The 23,769-nt window shown below is 32.4% G+C and overlaps 1 protein-coding gene across 1 annotated transcript in view; it reads left to right on the top strand.

Moving 5' to 3' along the window:
• Window positions 1-23,769, top strand: part of LOC145293001 (chaperone Ric-8A-like) — a 75,144-nt gene that overhangs the window by 35,165 nt on the left and 16,210 nt on the right. The window contains exons 4-10 of the mRNA XM_080139256.1: window positions 2,674-2,743; window positions 6,742-6,817; window positions 9,623-9,675; window positions 13,479-13,659; window positions 18,600-18,694; window positions 20,858-21,026; window positions 22,902-23,000. Of these exons, the coding sequence (XP_079995382.1) occupies window positions 2,674-2,743; window positions 6,742-6,817; window positions 9,623-9,675; window positions 13,479-13,659; window positions 18,600-18,694; window positions 20,858-21,026; window positions 22,902-23,000 (743 nt within the window). The remainder of the gene's footprint in view (window positions 1-2,673; window positions 2,744-6,741; window positions 6,818-9,622; window positions 9,676-13,478; window positions 13,660-18,599; window positions 18,695-20,857; window positions 21,027-22,901; window positions 23,001-23,769) is intronic.

Genomic DNA, 23,769 nt, shown 5'->3' on the forward strand with positions numbered 1-23,769 from the left:
TTGAGGAGGGGCGGTATGTTTCTTTTGTTTTTTCCACTTTCCGGCTTGTACAACTTTTTCCACTTTCCGGCTTGTACAACTTTTTCCACTTTCCGGCTTGTACAACTTTTTCCACTTTCCGGCTTGTACAACTTTTTCCACTTTCCGGCTTGTACAACTTTTTCCACTTTCCGGCTTGTACAACTTTTTCCACTTTCCGGCTTGTACAACTTTTTCCACTTTCCGGCTTGTACAACTTTTTCCACTTTCCGGCTTGTACAACTTTTTCCACTTTCCGGCTTGTACAACTTTTTCCACTTTCCGGCTTGTACAACTTTTTCCACTTTCCGGCTTGTACAACTTTTTCCACTTTCCGGCTTGTACAACTTTTTCCACTTTCCGGCTTGTACAACTTTTTCCACTTTCCGGCTTGTACAACTTTTTCCACTTTCCGGCTTGTACAACTTTTTCCACTTTCCGGCTTGTACAACTTTTTCCACTTTCCGGCTTGTACAACTTTTTCCACTTTCCGGCTTGTACAACTTTTTCCACTTTCCGGCTTGTACAACTTTTTCCACTTTCCGGCTTGTACAACTTTTTCCACTTTCCGGCTTGTACAACTTTTTCCACGTTCCGGCTTGTACAACTTTTTCCACGTTCCGGCTTGTACAACTTTTTCCACGTTCCGGCTTCTATAACTTTTTCCACTTTTCGGCTTCTTCGTTTTTTTTTTTTGTTTTTTTTTCAGGTCGGGGGAATTTTTACATTAGATCTAATTCCTACATTTTTTTTTGAGAATGACGAATTTTATAAGTTATCAAATATACTCATTTAGACAACGTCATTTATATTTGGCTCAGACAGTTTTCAAGATATAAATACCTGCATTCTGAACTGTAATTCACTTGCAGAGGTTGAGGGTTTCTATTCTGACAGCCGTTCTTACCATGGGTAGGTTGTGGTGGTGGTGGGGGGGGGTCTATTCCGAAAACTTGTCTTAACACAGGGCTACCAATAACAACCGTACTTAACTTTTTTACATGGAGGGGGGGGGGGTATGCTTCTACTGGGCAACACCAGTACATGGGTTCTGCTAGTATATAAAGAAATTGAATGTTTTCAAAGTAATTTTTATCCAGTAATTGTATAGATTAAAAAATATTACATCAACAATTATTAGTTATTTGTTTAAAACAATATGATTAAATTTTGTAAATTTATGAAGCTTTTTAATATATATATATATATATATATATTATTTTGGGATGTTTAATTTTAAATATAAGTCACTGGCATCCAGTGCTTTACAGATTGAGTCAAATAAATCTTTAAACAAAACGTAATATCTTTTAAAACTTCTTAGAAAGTCTTTTTAACAGAAGAAATATAAAAAATATCTCACATTGTAAGTTGGTTTGATTGAAAATTTGACATCTTGTATCCTAACTAGCTGACCAGACACGGCCTTGCTCAGGAGTATGCAGACCTTACATTGGTTTAGTATATCCCTTTTCTGGTACTCGCACAACTTTTGAACTGACTTTTAATGATGAAGAAGTTTGTAAATAGCCGGAAAAAAACTGAATCAAAATGAATTGGCATCAAAATCAAAACAAAGCAGATTTTCAACAGAAAAAAAAAATGAGAGAATCATATTTGGCATCTATTTATTTTTATGACAAAGAAAATCAATGAAATAAAATATTTTATTTCATGGGAAAATTATTTTATATTTTGATGGAAATTGATTTTCTTTTTTTTTTTTAATGTATAAATTAATGATTTTAACATAATTAACGAAACGATTTTTACAAATTTTCATTTTTTGTATTCGTACAGCTTTTGAATTAACTTAGGTTGGGGGTGTAAAAAACAAAAAAAACAGTTTGGGTTTTTGTCCAATTCAAAATCTGTAAAAGTTTTTTTTTCTTTTTCCAAGAAATTTTTGTAGATTTTGTTTTCAAGTTAATGCAGACATGGGAAGGAGTTTTAGCATTTCTGTTTGGTACTGTCATCAAAAACCTTCCTTCTTTGTGAGGTCATATCCTCTGCAGACCTAGTGTTGTCATCTGCTTCTCAAGTGGCTAAACACTTTGCTATCTTCCAACTGTTTATGTAAAACGCTGGAAGATGCCAAACAGTTTTTTCTGGTTCACAAGCTGTATTAATACTCCTTTTTCACTTCATCTCTTCATTTTATTGGATTTTTTCCAAACAATATTTGTAAACAATTCACTGTATCTCATTAATTAAACATGTGTTGCTACTTTATTCATAGCTGGGCTGAAATTGTGGATAGCCATTTGCAAGATGGCTTGCTTGTTGAGCAGCTATTTGCAAGAAGTTAAAAGTGCATGCTTAGTGTTTGGATATCAGTAAGTTGCATGCATGAATACCAACTGATTTTAAAAGGCAAGATACAATGACAGTGAGGCAGAGGGAAAATGGGTGGAAGTAAACAGACAAGGAGATTTGATACAATTGTAAAAAATGTACAATAAGATCTTCCAATCATTGTTGTATAATACATTCCACGAAAAAAAAAAAAATGATTTCATTATTTAATTTTTTTGTTTAGTTTCTTTTTTCAAAGATTTATCTTAAGATAAAAAGAGGTTTGTTTTTATTTTAAAAAAATATATTAGAAATTATTGGAAAATTATCTAAGAGTATTTTTTTTTTATTCTTTTCTAGTAATTGTAGAAGCTCAGAAATGCTTAAGCAATTTGATTTTTAGCAGTCAAAATGCACAGAGAAGTTGCAGGTAAGTAATATATTATTTACTAGTTGTACATACCCGGCATTGCTTAACAAATCTTATTTTAGTTTTGCATATTTCCACCCCTCCCTCAGCCCTCTTAATTTCTTGTATGAAAATATTTACATTTTTAAAAAGATACTTGAATAAACAAATGTTGTTTAAAAATAAATAGTTTTGCAATAAATCCATTAAGATGTATTTAAATTGCATGAATACTTTTGATATTTTAAAATCAGATTGTCTTTTTTTTTTTAATAGGATTATGAAAGTTAAAATTGATTATCGTATCATTTGGTCATTAAATTAATTAAACCAAATTGTTATATAACTGTAACTAACACCAAAATATTTTTTTTGTATAGAAAAATGAATAAGACAAAAAGTTGTTTGTAATATCAACAAGCAGGTTTGTGAAGACTGCAGGAAATGGGGGAGCTGTCTGGTGTAGAACGATTGTGAGGCGAGAATTTAAATAGAAATGCATTGTGATTGATTTAATTTTGTAATTAAAGGTGCTCTAGTAACTTTTGAAAACATTTTCATGCTCAGAATTGCTGAAGCATGGAACAAACTGGCAGCATCAGTTGTTGGCTGTAGAGACATTACATCTTTTAAAAGCGTCCTAATTTTTGAAATCCACTAAAACTACATCTGGTCCTCCTTACTTGTGTATGTTATGACTCGTACACTCTTCATATCCCTATGTATCACATGCACTTTTGATGAATTTGTAGCGGAGTGGTATTTTGGCTGCGAGATTTCAATCCCACTGATGACAACCAAGAGTTCCTACCTACAAAAAGAAACACAACTTAGACTTGTACGTCGTGAAGACTCACAAACATACTCTTGATGCTACAACCTGCAAGCACATGGACGACAAGACTCACTCAACTCAATGACTCGCAAAGAGGCACGATGAACAATAACTAACTTATTACAAGTTGTGGTGTGTCTGCTACACAATAATTTCATTGTTATTACTAGCTTTACTCACCAAGTGTTGCTTGGAATTCAGTAATGTTATTTTAGTATTAATTTTTTTAATAAAATAATGTGTAAATTACATGTAGGTGAGAAGCACGCACATACATAAAAACACTGAAAATGGTTACATAAGTTTATTAATATATGGAAAAGAGAAGGAAGAAATTGCTAATCAGAATCAAATATTGATTTGTCAAATTCGTGTCTATTTGAGTCGGACTTATAAAATTGAAATAGACTTAATTTTGTAGAGTGAAGAAAAAGATAACTTAATTTTATATATTAGATAAAAAAAATTTTTAAAGAAAAAGCAATAATTTTGAATATCAAAGCACAACAAATTCTTTGTTTTATTCCATGCTGAAACTTTTATGTCAGCAATTGCTAGACAATCATCCAGTGTTGTCTATTTCTGTACTTAAAAGTGCTTCAGTTTTGAAACTGTAAATTACAAAGCAACACTTATTTCTTGATATTCACGATTAACTTAAAATAAAGGCAAACTATTTTTTAAATTATTCACTCTGATGCCTTCATGGAACCATTTTTGTTCTGTTTTAGTGCTGAGAAATACTGATTTCTCAGCACTAATAAACCTTTAATAACATTAGATGAGAAATCCTTTTAACTCCAACCTGTTGTCATCTCGCCATAAAATAATTGGTCTCATTTATATGTAAATAGTTGGTTCGATGGATATTAATGCCTTTTTGTTGTTGTTAGGCTGTACTCATAGTCGTAGTGACAATATATTAAAAATTATTATGTTTGAATTTTTGCCTGACAAATTTTATGTTTTCATATTTTTTTCTTTTTTTAATAAAATGGTGTTTGGTAAGGTATTACTCTCAAGGAAAGACAGTATATAATAAATTGTATGAATGAACAACAATTGACTGTTGCAATTAATGTTCAAATGTAATTTTTTAAATTATGTTATCATTTTAAGAAATTAATGTATTTGCAATTAAACTTCACAGAAATCAGATTAAACCAAAAAGGCTAATTATACATTACATCATTAAAAGAAAAAATATAAACTAAAAAGTATTTTGGAATTTCAATTTTTTGCAAGTTGTCCTATCAATTTTATCACAAAACCAATAATTTTAATGACATTTTTTACATTGAATTATCTTTTTAAAAATGTAAATATTTTCTTCCAATAAATTAAAAGAAAAGACAATGAAATTGAAAGCAAAGATGTTTTTAACTTGCTACGACAGAACATAGTCTGTGATTCTTAACATCCTTCCCCAGTAAATTTTTATAAGAATTAATTTTTAGATTTTCTCTACCCTGCAACCGCTCTCCCACAGAAGAGACGTTGCGAGCCTATCCTTGTTTTATCGTTATTTCCATGGCAGGTGCTCGTCTGAACTCCAATCTCTGGTCCCCCCCCCCCCGCCTCGCCAATCTTTCATGAAAAACACCCGTTGAGCTGAATCCACTGTGAAAAATTTCCCCCACTCTTTGTCTGTTCCTAAATCGAAGCGTGGATTCCATGAACAAAGCTTCTTTCTTAGAACTCACGCCTGTGGAACTCTGTTCCGTATGCCTGCTTCCCCAGTAAATTTTTATAAGAATTAATTTTTAGATTTTATGTAGATTTGCTAACCTTTTTTCTATAGGTACGCACAAACATTGTACACGCTGATATTAAGTTTATTTATGTTATACCAGGTTAATATTGTTCAAAGGTAAGAACATCCAATGAGTTTAACAAGGTTTATTCAAGAGTGCTCAATACCAAAGTAGAGCAAGATCAACTTTTTATTTGTTTTTTGTTTTGTTTTTTGTTTTTGTTTTAAATTTTTTTTGCATAAACATTTAGGTATCGCAATACCGAAATATTTATTTAAAAAAAAAAATTCATATATATATATATATATATATACACGCACAAAAATTTCTTTTTTTGTTTTTCAATAAAAAACGGTATATGGAAGAACAATATCAAAAGAATGGTAAATAAATGTCAAAAAAAATATTCTTATTTTCCTGTACACTGTGTGTTGGTGTGTATATTTGGTTGTTTGTAAAAAAAGAACATCCATTTTTATCTTTTATCTTTGTAATGCTGAGTAGATTATTTATAAAGTGAAAGGAAAAACTCAAAAGTATTTGGGAGATTTAAATTTTGATGAGTACAATTTTAAATAGTTCATCATTTGAATTTATTTTTTCAAATAGTTTATATTTGATTGATTTGTTTGAAAAGTGTAACATTTCCTTTTGATTTTTGATGGTAAAAAAATAATGTTGAAAGTTTTTAGTTCAACATTATATGCATGGAAATCCTTGGGAGATTTCTTTGTAACTTGAAAAAATTAACAATACATTCCTTATATAGTAGTGGCTAACCATTCCATGAGAACAGTATAAAATTTTAAGATTTGTCGATGCCAGCATTTAAAAAAAACAAAAAAAAAAAACTCTTCATCAATTTCCAACTATAGGAAAGCATCGGAGAAATCATTTTTTTGCAAAATCATTTACTTTTATCGGCTTAATTATTGCCTTAGTCACTTTAAGTTATATGACGTGTTTTCATCAACACCAACTTTGCAATATGTTCCTACATCGAACATGAAATAAAGATAATATCCAAACTAGAATGCTGATTAGGATAATATCGATAAATTTTCTGTGATTCAAAATCAACCTTCAAATTTTTTGTTTCTTGTTGAATTTTTGTTTCTTATTGAATTTTTTTTGTTGGCAATTATTATTAATTGTTTTCTCAAATAATATTCGGTGCTAAAAATCAAAGATTGTTGTATCAGTTTTTATCTCATTAAACCCACACTAACTATCAGAAATTGTTCAATACTGAATGGGAGAGGGAGTATCCAATTTACCTCCTTGCTGTTCTGTTTTAAGCAAATATATTGGATACTGACACTTTAACTAAATTTTTTTTTCTGAAAAATTTGTTTTCAAAACTTTTTGCTTGTGCTTCGATTTATTGCCTTACTTTTCCTTTAACCAAATTTTCTAATTATTTCTTTCAGTATGAACGGCTGTGTCGAGGGAATTGTACAAAGACTTAAAACTTATAAGGATCCTGAACTAAAGTATGAAATTAAAGTAAGTTAAAGATATTTTTCTTATGCAACATTACTTGTCGCAAAAATCAAGCAGTTGGTGTGCACATGTTATCTAGTGTTGTTTGGTGTGATGATGACACATAGCAGTAGTAACCATCTATCTCAATGATGTTGTCTGCTGCTGATTGTGAGAGCAAATATAATTTTTATGGTGATTAATAGTACTAGTCGTCATAGTTGCCTGTGTTTCTCACTACTGTTGTCAGTACATGTTAACACACATGGCAGAAAAATAAAACCACTTACTCATTTTAGATATGTAGGTTTATTTAACTTTTTAAAATCTTTTTTGCAAAGAATTGTAGAAATAATTTTAAATCTTGTTACTTGAATCAGTTGTCCTCTCCTCAAAATGTTCACTCAAGTCTTCAAAATGTGTATCTTTCTTAATCAAATCAAAAAGAGATGGTGCTTATCAAGAATCAGGACCATCCAATCAGAATTTTATATAAAACGTAGAAAGTGCTATCATTGGTTTATTATAAAAAAGCTAAATATTTATCTTGATTTGATAAAAAAAAAAAAATCATAAAGAAATAAACAATCATTAAAACAATTTTTTTTTGGTTTGTTATTCAAAAAAAATAAATATTTATTCATGAAACTTACCTTACAATGAGTATTTTTCCTTGATTTGAATTTTCTTAAAGTTTTGTAAAAATTTGTCCAATAATTATTCATTGTATTTTCTTCATAACAACAAAAAGAATATTGTTTCATTCTTTCCATTAATTTTTTTTTATTGAATTATCTTTGTAATAACAAAAATAATACATTTTCCATGAAAATAATAATGGCCAGATTTTGCATGAAAAAATTACAAAACTTTTGTTCGGCATCTTCTAGTATTTTACGTGAACTGGACAGAAAATTCTGCTGATAGCATGGTCTTTATTCTGCATAAGTATAAGAGCGGGTGACTTAATTTTTCTTTTCTCTGTACAAACTTCCATAGAACTATTTGTCACGTGGCTTATCAGGAAGTGACGTCATCCCCATTATTACAGCTAGCTCAGCAACCATTGACTAGTTGAAAATATTAGTTTCAGATAAAGTTGGGGACAAATTTGATGGACCCCGCCTCCACTCTTTCTTTTTTTCTACAACTTTTCTCTCACAAACATAATGTTGCTAGTCTTAGTCTTTTCTATAAATACTATTATGGAATGTGTTTTTCGAAATCATCTATTATCTACTTTCTTTGTTCCAGTTCATTTGACTTGTTGGTGTAGTGACCTCCATCAATTAGCTGTTTTAATACCTCATAGTAATACAACTTCCTATTCTAGTAGCTTCTTGTAAGAATTTCTGGCCTGCTGACCGTTTTCCTTTTCAAGACTAAGGTCAATAGCCAATTCCTGTCTTTGCAGTAATCATCTTTTGCTATTTTTAACTACTTATATCAATAGTTTTATGCCTTGTCTGGAGTGATTTCTATTAATAAAAGGATATTGCCATTGATTCCAATTTCTATCGAGGGACCTCCAAGCCGCCAATCATCGTCAACTATCTCAAACTGAAAACTAATTTTGATTTATAACTTTATTGATTCAAAATTGGAAATATGTTTTGGTCTTTTGTCTTCATTGCTGCCACATCTGATTAATAAAAACTGACTACTTCCACACTTGCCCTATCAATCACTCCTGACTATTCAAAAACTAACCACCGATTGTGACGCATCTTCCTATTTTGAGAATTCAAAAAGATCTCAGCAGTTCCATTATTTTTTATTAATCTCACTTTGCTAATGAACCATTTCCTCCTATTGTTAAGCATTCTTGGCTCTCGGCCTGTAGACTTCATAGTATTACATCACCACCAGATGCAGTTTTGTCATATTCAATTCGTTTAGGAGCAGAAGGCGCTTTAAAAGTTCATAGAAGTTCAAAAATAGGGTAGGCAGAAAAGAAAAAAGGTAGGAAGTTGTGTTATATATGTATTTTTAACTTTCCAGTTTTAAATGTTTTCTTGCATCTTTTTTTTTTTAACTTCACTAACTGAGACATTATCTATATATCTATAAAAGTGAACGTGTCTGTGTCCTTCGCAATAACTCTGTAAATTTTCAGTCTACAGACTCGAAATTTGATATAGAGGATACTGAAGTTTGGGAAAATCTATGTGATCGGTTTTCAGCCAAATATTTGGCTGTTAAGGGGTCAAAGTTCAACGATTTGACATTTAAGAACTCTACCAAACTCTTCCGACAATTTTGGGTCTAAACAGTTGAAATTTTAGATACAGGTTCCTTGGACATGGATCTAACTTAATAACTTGATTTGAGCCCAAAACAATAAATGTTAAGGGGTCATAATAGGGATCAAAAAAAAAAAAATTGACCTTTTTTTTTTTTTTTTGCTCAGCATACACCTCCAAACACCCTGGCAATGCAGGGGCGAAATGCTAGTTATGTATAAAATTAATTTGAACATTAGTGGAAAAAAATTGTTTATATCATTTTTGATGGCAAGTGTACACTTATTTTTTTATTTTATTTTTTTTTGTTTCATTGTTTTGTTTTGTTTTTTTTTTACTTTTGGAATCCTTGGAGATGAGGCTTCATAATTTGTGCATTCATTTTTTTTTTTTTTTTTTTTTTTTTTTTGCAGACTATTATCCTCATCTTCACAGTTGTTGTTTTAACAACAACAACTGTGAAAATGAGGATAACAGTTCACAAATGAATGCACAAATGTACACTTCTCATAGCATATTTATTGCCATTTGTTAAATCCATTTGAATTTTTATAAAATATTATTTATTTTTTAACTTTGTTTTCAGTTTTTTGACATGAGAATGCTCTTCTTATTAACTGCTCTGGTGGCTGAGATCAGGTAAGATGTTTTTAATAATCAAAGTCAGTTCTGTATTCATATTAACACACAGTATTAGTCTTCTTTAAAAAAATTTTATATTGCTTCCTGAGAATGATTTTTGCTATCTTTTAAGCTACAACGCCACCATTATATCCCACCAAAACCAATTATAATATTTTAAGGATAGTTTCTTAAAATCAAAACAACAATGAGAAGACCATTAATTGTAATATTAGAATAATGAAAAAAAAATCCAGCTCCTAACTTTTCGGAGTAGCTTTTGCGTTATGCTTCGTTCTTTTATTGATCCTAAAATGTGAAAGTTGTTGCAGTAAAAATGAATAAAGAGTTTAAATAAAAAAAAAAAGGTTTTTTGCTTTTTATTGTAGTGGAATACAGACATTTTCTTTGTAGATTTATATCTTTATCTGCTGTCCAATCCCTGTTTGAAGGAGCAAGAAGCAGAACATTTGCTCATCTTAACCTCACCGGTGTCAGTGCCCATTTTTCTTTTTCTTTCTTTTTTTGTTCTCTTCATGGGGAGACAAATCAAAACAATTATATTGTTGCATTGAGGCATTGCACCAACCAGTGTCAACTCTGCATTGTTATAATTTCATGTTTAGGCAGATGCTATTGAGTGACAGCGTGTCAACAACTGAAGTTGCCTGCCAAGTTAAAGGTTAAATAAACTGTTTCCTGGGATATAGTGAACTGAGTACATCAGTGACTGTAGTCTTTCGATCTCTCTTTCTTTTGATATTCGTATTTCTTTGTTTTTCTCTTTTGTGGGACTAGAACCTATCTTTCTCTCTTCATCTCTCATTTTTGTCACCTTGAAGAATCCGTTGTTTCATTGTCAAGCAAGGCACGTGGCCAAGACAGCTCCACTGACTTTTGCATTATGCTTCTTCAGAATGAATAATGAATTATATATTTTATATAAGACTAGCCCGGGTGCCCGGCGTAGCCTGGGTGTTTGGAGGTGTGTGTTGAGCAAAAAAAAAAAGTGGTAGTAGGCAGACAGCCTCAAACCCATACTGCAAAGGAGGAAAAGAATGTGAAAAAAAAGTGACATTGCGTCCATTGCCAAACCAGAAGTGACAAAGATTTGAATTAAGGCTAGTCAATCGAAAAGAGGGGATGACTTTCGATAATATCGGCAAAAAAAGCGACCCCCTCCTTGTAGAAAAATGTCCAGTTGAGGGTGAAGGAATTAATGTTTTTAGTCAATTTTTCGATGTTTCTCGTCCGAAGGGTCGAGCTTCAAAACGATACCAATCTCGTGAAAATCCATCACCTCTGTCAAAAGTTTTAGACAGACATGCAAACATAGATACATGCATTTAAACATACAGGTGGGATTTATATTATAGATGCTTTTTCACTCCTTATTCGATTTTCAAAAAGCCGATGGTTTCGGTTCAGATAATTAATTCTCTGAAGAAAATTAATGATGTCAAAAACCTGCCAGCCAAATGTTAGGATTACCTTCTTCATTAAATTATCATTTAATCTATAGGATGTGCTAGGATGATAAACAGTCCTTACAAAAATGTCCCTATGGTGCAAATACTAAGTTTTACCCCTTGGGAAATGATAGTGTTATATTGATGACAAAGACACAACCCAGCAAGAAATTCATGAAACAGCCAGAAATTCACTACTGAACGATAGTACTGCAATGTTTCTGAACTAGGAAGTACAATATTCCTGTTTTGCTGTATTTTTTCGCCAGTCCAATCACTCTGTTCATTTCAAACATTTTGATACCTTTCTCAATCCTCTTCACTATTACTCTCTTTGATTCTTGGAATAGGCACTCAAGTGTTTCATCCCAATAGAACTTTCTGTTCTTTGTCCTCAATAGTCCTCAGAAGGAGGACATGTGCTTGTGAAAAGGCATATGACGCCAAACCAGGACCTAACCCCAGTGATATTTGTAGAGGTAGGGAAGTGAAGGATAGTTTCTGTCATTCTTTTTGTGGGTTTAACACTGTTTGCAGTAACCAGAAATTCTGCAAACTCCACCTCCATTTTAGCAAAGTGAAACTTGTTTGGATTAAATACAATCACATTGTTTGCACAGTGATTGATGTAGTCAATCGTTTGCCAGAATTAAGATTCTATTATCATCTCATAAGAGACTGTCATCTATGCATTAGGTTTTTTGAACCATATCCAGTGATGTTATCAAACCGACAGTTGTATCCATCCTCTAATCCATAGAATCCTTGAGGGGCCTTTCAGTACCTATATCAGCCCCACTCGGTAATAAATGTAGTAGTGCCCCATATGGCTGAGGATAGTGGTAGAGTGTGATATTCATTCCATGCTTTGGGGGGGGGGGATATGTGCCAATATCATCGAAATCTGATTGAATGGGGATGAGGTGTGATGTATTTCTCTGATAATGGCATCATTCAACTTCTGTAGATCCTCCGTGTGCCTATCGGTACCAGTTCTTTTATCCCCAGTGTGATGTTCTGTCTATGTCCTGCTTCACCCTTTTCTTCCAGTAATGAGGAACATGTATTGGTGTTACCCCTGGGATGAATTTTATTTCTAAGAGTTTACCCTCCAATGTTTGCAGTGGTTGATGTGGACGTATGTTGAACACGCTTGATTAAAATGTTCCATTAGCCATTGCTTCAGATCATGCCTGTTGGCTTGAATGGGATGGTTTTTGGTTTCCTCAGGACAGACATTTTGCACGAGTATCCATATGGGGCCAATTCCTTCCTGTTCCTCGAGCTATTTTGCAATAGCAAGATCGGAAAATTGGAAAGCAATAAGTCTAACTCCTTTAAGGCCATTTGTGACAAAAGCATTTTCTGACACGCATGCGGCCTTAAATGTCTTTTTTGTTCTCATCTTAATACGCAAAAACAAGACACCTCTGATGTGTAAACAATTGTCTGTTATGCCCCAAATACCTTGAAGGTTATGAGATGTGACTTGGAAGTGTGAAAGTAATGGCTAGCAGGAAGGATTATTGGAGTACTGACCTGCATTTAAGGTTTCTATATTTTTTTTATATAGCACGCATCATCATGATGCAGATCACTTTCTTCTGATATACTGAGGCTTTCCGGTCATCCATGAACTTCAGCTCACCAATAATACACAGAAGTAGTTATCTGTTGCACTCTACCGCTATTAAATAATTTTGAAATGAAAGAATATGAAAAAAATGATTATTGTCCAGAATTCCCCCGATAAAAAGAAAAATCTGTATGATGTACATACCTGTGATGAAATGAAAATATCATGCTCCAAAAATCACAAAAATTGATCAAGCAGTTTTATTTTTAATTACTATCAAATTTTATGAATATCCAAGGAGCAACGGTCTCACTCCACCATTTGGAAAAAACAGATAATTAAAACTTGTGAGATTTATGTTGAAATGCCTATGGATTCCCATTAATCGCTTAAAAATTATTTTCTTTATAAAAATAAAACTACTTGATCATTTTACATGATTTTTAGACAATAATATTTTCATTTTGTCATACAGCTTTTTCTTTTTTTTTGTTTTTAAAAAACGGGCGATTCTGAACAAGAACCAATAATTTTATAACAAAATGCATTTCAATATCTTTTCTCAATCATTTTAATTTATTAATACTCTGGGAGCGGAGGGGGAATTATTTTGTATGTACATAATACAAATTTTTATTTATTTTTGTTTAGAGATAATTCTGGACCCCCCCCCCCACACACACACACACAAAAAAAATGAATTATCAAATTTATCCTGAAAATATATATATATAAATTTTCTAATACTGATGTTCAATAATATCTTTCCTTTTCAGACCGAGAATTCATTCTGAGTTGCATGGATTCAGCTATCTAATGGAAGTTATTGATCTTTCTTTGCGTGATGCTGAAGAACGACAAACGGGTTTGACAGACCAGGATGTTGATTTATGCTGTGAAATACTCAAGATACTTTTCAATTTGACAATGTCATTAAAGAAAAAATCGCTTGATGAGGTAAGTGTATTACATTTTCAGTTAGACTTTTTTTTTGGGGGGGGGGGTTACATACATCTCTTAACAAGTGGGGGGGGGGCGTGATTGGTCTAATGAATATCAATCTTTTTTAATCCATAAATGTCTCAATTTTTTCCCTTTAATTTATTACCAATAATCTTTTATAAATAGAATATTATTTGATACTATGTTTAGTTGGTGCATTCATTTATACTATAATTAAAAATGTGGGCTTGGTTATATAAGGATTACTTACTAAAACATTTTTGATTGAATGATTTCAACTGATTGTATTCTTCCACTCTAGAATTTTCATATTTTATACTGAAACTTAGACACCAGCGTTGTTAATATATGGTAGGTGCAATATTTGAAAGAGCCTCCAATTTTATAAATGTTGGTAAAATATGGTTAATTATCCTTCTAGTCCGAAAAAGAAAGACCATGAGTGCTAATGGGTTAAAGGAATCTATTAAACCTAAAATAAATCTAATCAAATCCATAGAAAAATTAAAGAAGACTTAATTTATAAAAAATGACCTTTATAAAAATGACCCTCTCATATATTCCTCCCAAACAGAAATATGGTGTAATGGATAAAAGTATTAAGTAAAATGCAGTTCTAAGTGGAGGCTGAAGGTTCAATCCTCAGTGTGGGTGATACTAAGACTACAATTACAAATTACTTAACATTTTTACTCAGTTATGGCTGACGGAATGAGAGCATACTAAACAAATAAAAAGTTCTGTTTGAAATTCCAAATACTAAAATATGAAAGAGAATGCCAAGTAAATTTTGCAATAAATTTTATGATATCCTTTTTTTTTTCTTCCTTTTTTTTTTTCACACAACTAAAATTTTGAGCCCTCCACAAGTATATATCATAAGTATATATTAAATTGTTTTTAATGCCAATACATAGTTAAAGAAAAATAAATTGTTTTGTACTATTAAAATAATTTCCAACACTATTTACAATGTTTACCCATTCATTCATTCATTTTTTATTATCGTTTATGTTTGAATTCATGTTTTGAAACATAACGTAAATAAAAAATCAGTGACATCATGTCAAATTTATAATTATTTTGTTAAGGTAATGTTTTAAGCTTTATTTATAAAAAAGTCCAAATAACTCAGGTGGTAGAACCTAAGACTAAAGATATCAAAGTTTTGTTTTCTGATCATGGCATCCGCTTGATTTGTTGGGAATTTATTACTACCTCCGGTCGAAAATAGTTGCTGCACAAAAATTTTCAGTTTGGTCGGAAATACTTGGTGCATACAAGTTTTAAGTTTTATAAGGCAGTACTTTTGAAAGGAAATACAGGTTAACCAAATAATTATACTTAATTAAATTGACAATTGATTGTACGTACATTCTTATAATGTATGATTAAATAAATATACAAGAAAATAATGCAAAAAGCTAAAACATCTATTTATTCAATTGTGTTAATTTACTTTTCAATTCTTCTGATATCAAAATTGAAGTGAGAAGTTTTCCTTTTCTTTCTGTGCTTTTGACATATGCTGAAGTCTGTAATTGTTGCCACCATCAGCCAAAATTATTTGTTCCATTGTCTCCTGCAATGTCAGGAAAATGTTGTTCAACTTTGATTTTTCTAATTCTTGAAAGCTGGTTTTAACTGCTTCAATTAATTCATCAATATTCTTTGGAGCCTTTTGGTGTGGTTTGGATTGTATTGAAGTAACCTAGGTCAAGCACATTCAGATCTGGACTGTTTGCAGGCTGGTTAACCAGTTCAATGTTCAGCCCTAATCTCTCCGATTCTTGTTTGAACACCGGGTCCATTGGATGTACGTGTGGCTTAGCATTGTCTTGTTGAATTATGATTCGTTGTGCAATGGATCCACTTGGCCATTTGTTCCGTGTGGAAACAAGGACCTTTTCAACAAGGAATTCACGAATCTAAATTTTCGTGATTGTATCCATGACTTTAGTTTGTTCCAGCAGGCCTGTTTCTGCTATTAAGTTTAGCCGCCTCTTGTTTGACAAATGGCCAAATTCCAATCTTTTTGTCAAAGTAACATTTGCGATGTGGATCCCAACGGGGTCAAGCCACGGCAGCAAGAAACGTTACCTTTGTAATGAAACGCTTGCTTTTAGTGGTTCTTAAAGGGTCATGTTCGTCTTTGCCTAAATAAAATTTCCTTGCATTTTGTGTCATGTAAAACCATTTCTTATCAATATGTATGACATCAAACATTTCTCTAAAAGTTCCTCGATTTAAATCCAACTGCGAACGGCAAAAATCAATGCAACATTTCATGTTTTCTATCGTGCGAAGCGGTTTTACAGCATTTGAATGTGCCCGAATTTCGCCATCTTTCATCCTTGCAATCAATGTTGTCTTAGGTATTCCACATGCTTGAGCAGTAGACCTCAAAGTGGTTCTTTTTCTCAAGGGAATGGTGTTTATTTTTGTCATCTGTGAACTATAGTCCTTCTTTTTTCAGCCATAGAGAAACTTACGACTCAAAGAATCTATTGGCACCGATATATCGGACGAACTGTCTAGTGCTCGTGACCAAATTCTGCTTACAGTATTTCTTCCTATACCGAATTTTGTGACAACATCTTTGATTGCACCTCAGTCTAGGATGCGCCCTTTAGACCTTTGTAACAATGCTTGCAGAACTGCTGTTCGTCTTGAATTTGTCAATTCTCTCTTATCACTTCTGTTTTTACCTTCTACATTGGCATCAACTACATTTTCCATATTTATATAGCCACTGCAGGTATTTTTAAAAATAGATTATATAACAGTCAACAAAGTAATGTGCATAGATTAAACTCTAAATGACTTTTAGAATGAAAAATGTTCTTTTTCAATTAAGCACCCTCTAAAGTACTACCAGTTACCCCCTAAAATATTGAAATGGTGCGTGACAAAACCTAAAACGTGGACAGTTTTAATTCTGCACCAACTATTTCCGACCGGAGGTAGTATTTACGATTAATGCAATAACCTCCATTTCTAAAAGTAATTAAGATTGTTTCTATTTCAAAATGAGATAAATTCCATAATGAATTTATTATGTTTAAAAAAAATTGTGATTGATACAAAAAAAGTGTGGCAGGCAAACAGAAAAAAATCTCTATTGATATAAACTAATATTGTGGGGTCTGCTTTTGCGTCAAAGCAATGAAGACAATGTAGAAATGAAACGAATCCCCAATCGCATTAGGAGCACCAGTGTTAGGTATGAATATGGAACTAACAGCTTTCTACTTTGTAGATCTCTCAAAAAGAATTATTAGAAGTACTAAGATAGGAAAAAGAATGCCACGTGCAATTTATGCATTTGACAAATATAAAAAAAGAAAATGCACATAAAATGTAAACAATAACAAATAAATACAATAAATACATACATACACGGGTGCTTCTAGGTGCTGATCTTTTCCATGCTTTCTACTTGTTTTCATGAGTGGCCGTCGATCATCGTGTCTATTTAACTAAAACAAATAAAATTCTTTTCATGAATAAGAAGAACACAAGGAGATATTTGCCGAGTTTTCTTCAAGGTTTTTATTTGGAGAGAATTTATTCCAGAGAGAGACTAATATTATCTTAGCTTCTTAAATTTAACTTTCTAACTTAACGAAATGAGTAACGCAGATGGACAGAGACTCAATGTAACATTCTAATCAGATTATTTCTTCATTATTAGTATTGTCTCGTTCACATGTCTTCCGAGAGAGAGAGAGACTGATCTGAAAACCTTAGTCTTCTCTCACTCAAAAAATGTGACTTCATTTGTCATCTTTCAACCCCTGTTCTGTCTATGGCATTTGACCTCTGCTTCTTGCTTCAATTTTACGTCACCTATTTCTGGGAATGATTCTGTTTGCAGATTAACCTTATATTATCATGTACTAAATATGACTCTTCTCAAAATTCACACTAGCTAACTTAACTGCTACTGACATAGGGTCCCTAATATATAACACTGTACTTGCAGTCTGTGGTCGTTTTCTACTTTGGTAAAATATTTGTATCTGGAAAATATCAATATTCTCCATTTTACTGAATGTTAAGCCACAGATTTCTGACTATGCCAATCTCTTGATTACTCTACCATGTTGATAAATTTATAATATTAGTACCCTCCCTTCTTCCTCTAGACTCAATGATTATTTGAATAAGGTCACTAAAAACTGCAAAACCCTTATCCTGAAAAATAATTATAATCATCCTGAGTTATTTTAATTAATAGTGTTGTTGTGTCTTTTTAATTTATACACTTAAAATAAAAATAAACTATTCTGTTATTGAATTACTTGGGCTTCTATTATCTTGGTTGTTATTTTCATGTTTTCACCAATTGTAACCTTTGACTTTGTGTTTCAGTGACCTCTTAAATAGTCTTAGTATAGAATTAAATACACTATGAGAACAAATAATATTAGATTAGAAATATGCAGTAATAAGTAGTAAAATTCATATGAGAATCAATCCCATGGTGCAACAGATAAAGCTGTTAATTAAGAATTAGTTTTAAATGATAGTTTCTGAATGTTGGATGTTCAATCCTTACAACAGGCAAAAGAATAACATAATAATTAACACTTATATCCAATTATGGTTGATGAAAAAAAGGACAATATATGCACATGGATTAAATAAAAGGTTCAGATTGAAATTCCAATTAAGTTCTCTGAAATCCATAGAAATATTCTCAAGTTTGAAAATCAAAAGTTGCATTGGCCAAAACGTACTGAAAAGATGAGAATAATAGTCCGAATATTACAAAATGGTGATCTTAATTCAAAAAATTTTTAAAAATGAAATAAGTTTTATTGATATCAAAATGCTGTTTTTTTTTTTTTTTCTTATGGTTGATTGATTTGTTTGAAAAATGTATTAAGAAGGAAAATCAACAGTAATAATAATGAATTTAACTCTTACAGGAAGAAGACGGCCATTTGATGCGTTTAGTCAGTGTTCTTCGTGAATTGCTCATCTGCAAAACAGAATCAAAGGATCGCAAAGAGGAATTGGTCAGGTCAGTTGTTTGTTCTTGAAATAGTAAATCTTAAAAATAACTTTTTTTTTTTTTTTTTGTTAAATCCTGATTTACATTTTTATATACAACTGAACCTGAAATGTAACTGATTTACTTTGGAAGTCATTTCTTTCCTTGAGACAAAATTTTTATAGACTTGATGGTCATCCAAAGAGGCAAGAAGAGCCAGTGCTTTTATCTCTAGACAATTGCCTGTCAAGACTAAAGAGTACTTTACCTGCTGTTTAGATTTTTTTCAATCAAGGGAAAAGTCTATCCAGCATGTGTAAGCCGTGTGATGATGTATAGAAATGAAACCTTGTCAGTTGAGGACATTTGTTGCATGGAAAGGAGTAATATGAGAATGATACAGTGGATGTAATGCAAGTCTTAAAGACAGGCTTAGATCTGATAACCCCAGAGAAAGATTAAATCTAGACAGTATCAGGAGACTTTTATGGTATAATCACATTGAAAGAATGAATGAAGGTTTTTAGGTCCATAGATGTAGAACAGTCATAGTAGCAGGTTCAGTTTATAGAAGGCCAAATAATAACATGGGAGGAGGTGATAAGAATGCACTTAAGAGAAAGAGGGATAAATAAAAGCCTATGCAGTTCAGAATTTCTGAAAGCTGTCCAATGCATGCTAACATTAAATCAAATATCATGATGATGACATTTTTATATACATAGAAATTAAGATTCTATTTGCATGTCATAAGATCTTTAATTTATGTATTTTTATTTTATTGCTACTATTAAATAGTAACAGACAGGTTAATGGAAACAGGTTTTGGGGGCACCTAATGGAAGTTATGCAAACTACATGATTTTTGAACAGGACTCTCTCTCCTCCTTTTTTCTTGTTCTTAACCGGCAACTTAAATGAAAAATGTTTTTCACTTGTATCTCAAAACAGACAACATGCTTAGAGCAACTGATGTATTGAAATTTATTTCTCATCTTTCTCTGACACATGCAAGTTACGTGTGGCCTTTGAATAAAAGCTTGTTACAAACTAAACAAAAATGTGTTGCCATGTTTTGTGTCAGCGAACAAAGAAGCAACCAGGGTTTTCATTGATGATGACCATAGCAATGAGAAGACCAACTCCTGTGCATAAAGGACATTTATACATTGGTAAGAGGATGTATATGTTACAAAGACTGTCATGGCTGATTTTTGTTCAGTGAATCTAGGCAGGGGTGCAGAAATACCGGGTTTAGAACCCAGGCGTGGGGTTATCCCTCTTGGTGTGATGGACTCGCAGATCTTGTCAGGGCATTCATTTAGAAGGAAAACTATGATGTAAAACCTGGGCTACTGACGTTATGCGTCATGGCACCAAACTACTAGAGATGGGAGGCCTCCTTAGTTGTAGTCAACAAACTTTCTAGAGCTGCTTACTCAAACAAATTATCTAATGCATTTCTATTTGCCACATCATACTGAACAAAGGACAGACATGAACTCTGTTTAATGTAGGAGAGTTATAAAAAAAAAACTCAGCTCTTTAGGGAGACACATAACCACCAAGGATGGGCTTGTTAGCATTCTCTGCTAGGGGCAGCAATACCCTCCCACACACGCACTCATGAAGGAGATTCAGTGGTAATACCTGGAAGAATGCATCCTCTAGGATTAAGTTGAGTCATACTTCATCTTGGCAAAGGTGAAATCTGATGGTTTGGAATTGATCCTGGGTTGCCAGAATGATGTTATGGTGAACCTCTAACCATTTAGTGTTGATGGAGTGGGATAATAGTCTTGTGCAGTAAGATGGTTCTGGGCATTCATTTTGTTAGAGGACAATGACATATAATTATTTATGTGGACCCCTGGTGCAACAGATAACATGCTAAGTAATAATCAGTTTTAAGTGACAGTCTTGTAGAGGTTGTAGGTTATTTTAGACTACCACAGAATTATGGCTAACAGAATGGGAACAATCTTCCCCACGGATTAAATAAAGGATTTGGTTCAAAATTCGATAAAAGTTTTCGAGCGTAACAAGATGCACCTGAAGAAAGTTGGAAATTACATCGGCCGAAACGTGAAAACAGTAGTCTGAATATTTTGAATAAGACAAATTTTTGCGTTGTTAGATGGTTTTGTGTTTCAAAAAAAAGTTTTCTTTTCAAACCTTTTTTTCTCATTTCAGCCATACAGTGAATCTTCTCACGAACATGCCAGTTGATAGTTTTGAACAGCTTCTCACTCCTATTAACGAAAGTGGGGCCGATTCCATTGACAAAGATACAGAATATGACGGCAAAAACATGGAGAGTATTGTTATCTTGTTGAATTTTTTGCACCGTCAATTGGAACGGGTAAGTATTGATCTATCAACAGAGGCAGAAGAGTACTATAAACAATTAGCACAACAATTATTCAAGGTTTGATTGGACATTAGTATATTAGGTTCTTTCTGATTTTTTTTTTACTTTTTTTCAGTCTTCAATACTTGTCACAAGCACCGTGCTTTTATTTGCTTTGATGACCACTTTGGCTGAAGAAAAATGCACACACATTCAAACCAACTCTAAACTCAAACATTGCTTTGCATTTAAAATATTCTTTGCGAGCAATGAATTTTTGGATATTTTTAATTTCAGTCTAATGTTAACCATAATCCGGTGAGAATTAACTACTTCACTAGAAAGAAGAAAAAATTCATTTAATTGATATTAGCCAGTGAGGATTGAGGACATGTGTTGCATGGAGAGATCTGATGACTTCCAAATAAAATTCCATCTAGACAGTATAGAGAGATGTGTAGAACGGGAGACTTCTTGTTTACGGGCACATTGAAAAAAACAGATGAGTGTTTTGGTTATTAGATGTAGAACAGTTGAGGTAACAGGGTCAGTCCACCATGACTGGTCAAGGAAGTAAAAAGGATAGACTTAAGAGAAAGAGGGATAAAGACTTGCTCAGAGATAGGTTAGCTTGAAAGTCAATTTCTAAAAGCTGTCCAACACATGACAGCATGTAAAACTGATGTTAAATGGAATATGATACTGAGCAAGGAATCGGATATTTTTAATTTCAGTTTGTTAGGATTAACTACTTTACAAATAAAAAATAATTAATAACTAGCGGGACCTGTTAAAATTCCACCGATTGATAAATATATTGAATCAACAAATGTTTTGATAAAGCTGATATTTTTCTTGATGGGGCAAAAAATTACTCTTTTTTTGGACAGAAAAAATAGCACACAGCAAATAAGAGTTTATTAACATTTCTGTGAAAACAGTCAATTATATTTTAAATATAGAACTGACCTAAATTACATTAACAAGTACTAATAAATACTCAGAAAGTAATATTGTGCTACATAGTTCAATATAAATAATAAAATTACATTGTAAGAGACAATCTTTAATTTACCCCTTCAGTCCAGCATCTCTTGGTAGACCACATTCTTTTTTTTTTTTTTCCCCGTTTCTTTCAAATGTTCCCTTTTTTATGTAATGTTTTGCTGATTTATTTCTTCGGTGAACATACATTCCAACCAAGAGATCTCTTAAGATATTAACTGTCCCTTTAAGTGCAATTGCTTAAATCTCTCTTGGACTTGGTTCACTGTGTATATTTGCCTGGTAGTTTTTGAAAGTATTTTTCATCAGTTCAGTTGTTGATATTTGAGTATTAATGACTTGAGTGTGCTTTGAAGGCATTAGGAATTAAATCAAACTATATGTTTATGTAAATAGTAAGATATGCATTAATCTTGTAATTCCAAATTAAAGTGCTGGACTATAGTTGAGGCTAACCCAATTCCTTCCTTTTCATTAGTGCCTACACAAAGATGTAGGGGAGGGTGTCACTTTTTTCTCAGGATCACTCCACTTACCCTTAATCGTCATCTAATAATGCTGAATGTTTAACAAGGGAGCCTCAAGTACCATTTGCTTTTTTCTTTTTTTTTTTTTTCTTTTTTTAATCTTTGGTATAACTTATGCTGAATGTAATTAAACATTATCAATTTCTGTATTTATTCAAATATCTCCAAGAATATAAGTCATTAAGAAATGTAATGTAGTTCTCCAATTTTAGACGTTTTTATAGCAGGATGTAATCAAATTCATTTTGAAGGTACCATTTTTTATTTCTTTAAACCATATTTTTCATTTGTGTTTGTTTTTCTGTCTTTAGAATTAATTTATAAAAATTTAAAAATGTATTTTTTATATTCTCAGCCATTCAGTAACTTGAAGGAAAACCTTACTCCGATTCTGCATTGTCTGTGTGAAGCATGCCGCAACAACCGATCTATAAGAAAGTTTTGTCGCCTCAAGGTGAATTGCACAGCTTTTCTATTTTTTATATATTATAGTCACTGCTTATCAAGGCTGAAGGAGAGTTAATGAGATTATCAGTTGGCGATGAACAAAGCAACACCTTTGATAGGATCAGAAACAATGGGTTAAATGGTTATTAATGTTATTATATGGTAACGATAGAACCTATTTGAAATTTTACAGTGCCGGTTGAGGATATGTGTTGCACAAATGAAACTGATGCAACAAATGTGTAATGTGCGTTTTAAAAACAGGTTCAGATTTTCTGGCCTCAGCAGAGGAATAAATCTAGACAATATAGGGTAGGGACATGAGTGCAGAACAAGTGATTTCGATGGTATGGCTATGTTAAAAGAAGAATGGATAAGAGTTCTTGTGTTAGCTGTAGACCAGTTGAGATAGCAGGCTCAGTTCACAGGGGAAGGCCAAAAGAAACCTGGGAGGAAGCAATAAAAATGAACTTGAGAAAAACAGGGATAAACAAAGACCTGGCCAGAGATAGGTTAGTTTAGAAGTACATTTCTATAGCACATCCAATACATATCAGCATGTAAAATGGGTGTTAAAATGAATATGATGATGATGATGATAAAAAACCTAAATATCATCACTCCAGCAGATAAAACTGACGGCATATCTGATTATTCATATCCATGAAAAAATCACAAACCACCTAAACAATCACAGTACATACAAACATAAAAACTATCAACAGACTCACTAAAGCCTTTAAGGTCCTGGATATGACCTTAAACTATATCCGATG

This window comes from Euprymna scolopes, chromosome 14 (genome assembly GCF_053919585.1).
Source record: "Euprymna scolopes isolate OS-2025 chromosome 14, ASM5391958v1, whole genome shotgun sequence".
Lineage (NCBI taxonomy): Eukaryota > Metazoa > Mollusca > Cephalopoda > Sepiida > Sepiolidae > Euprymna > Euprymna scolopes.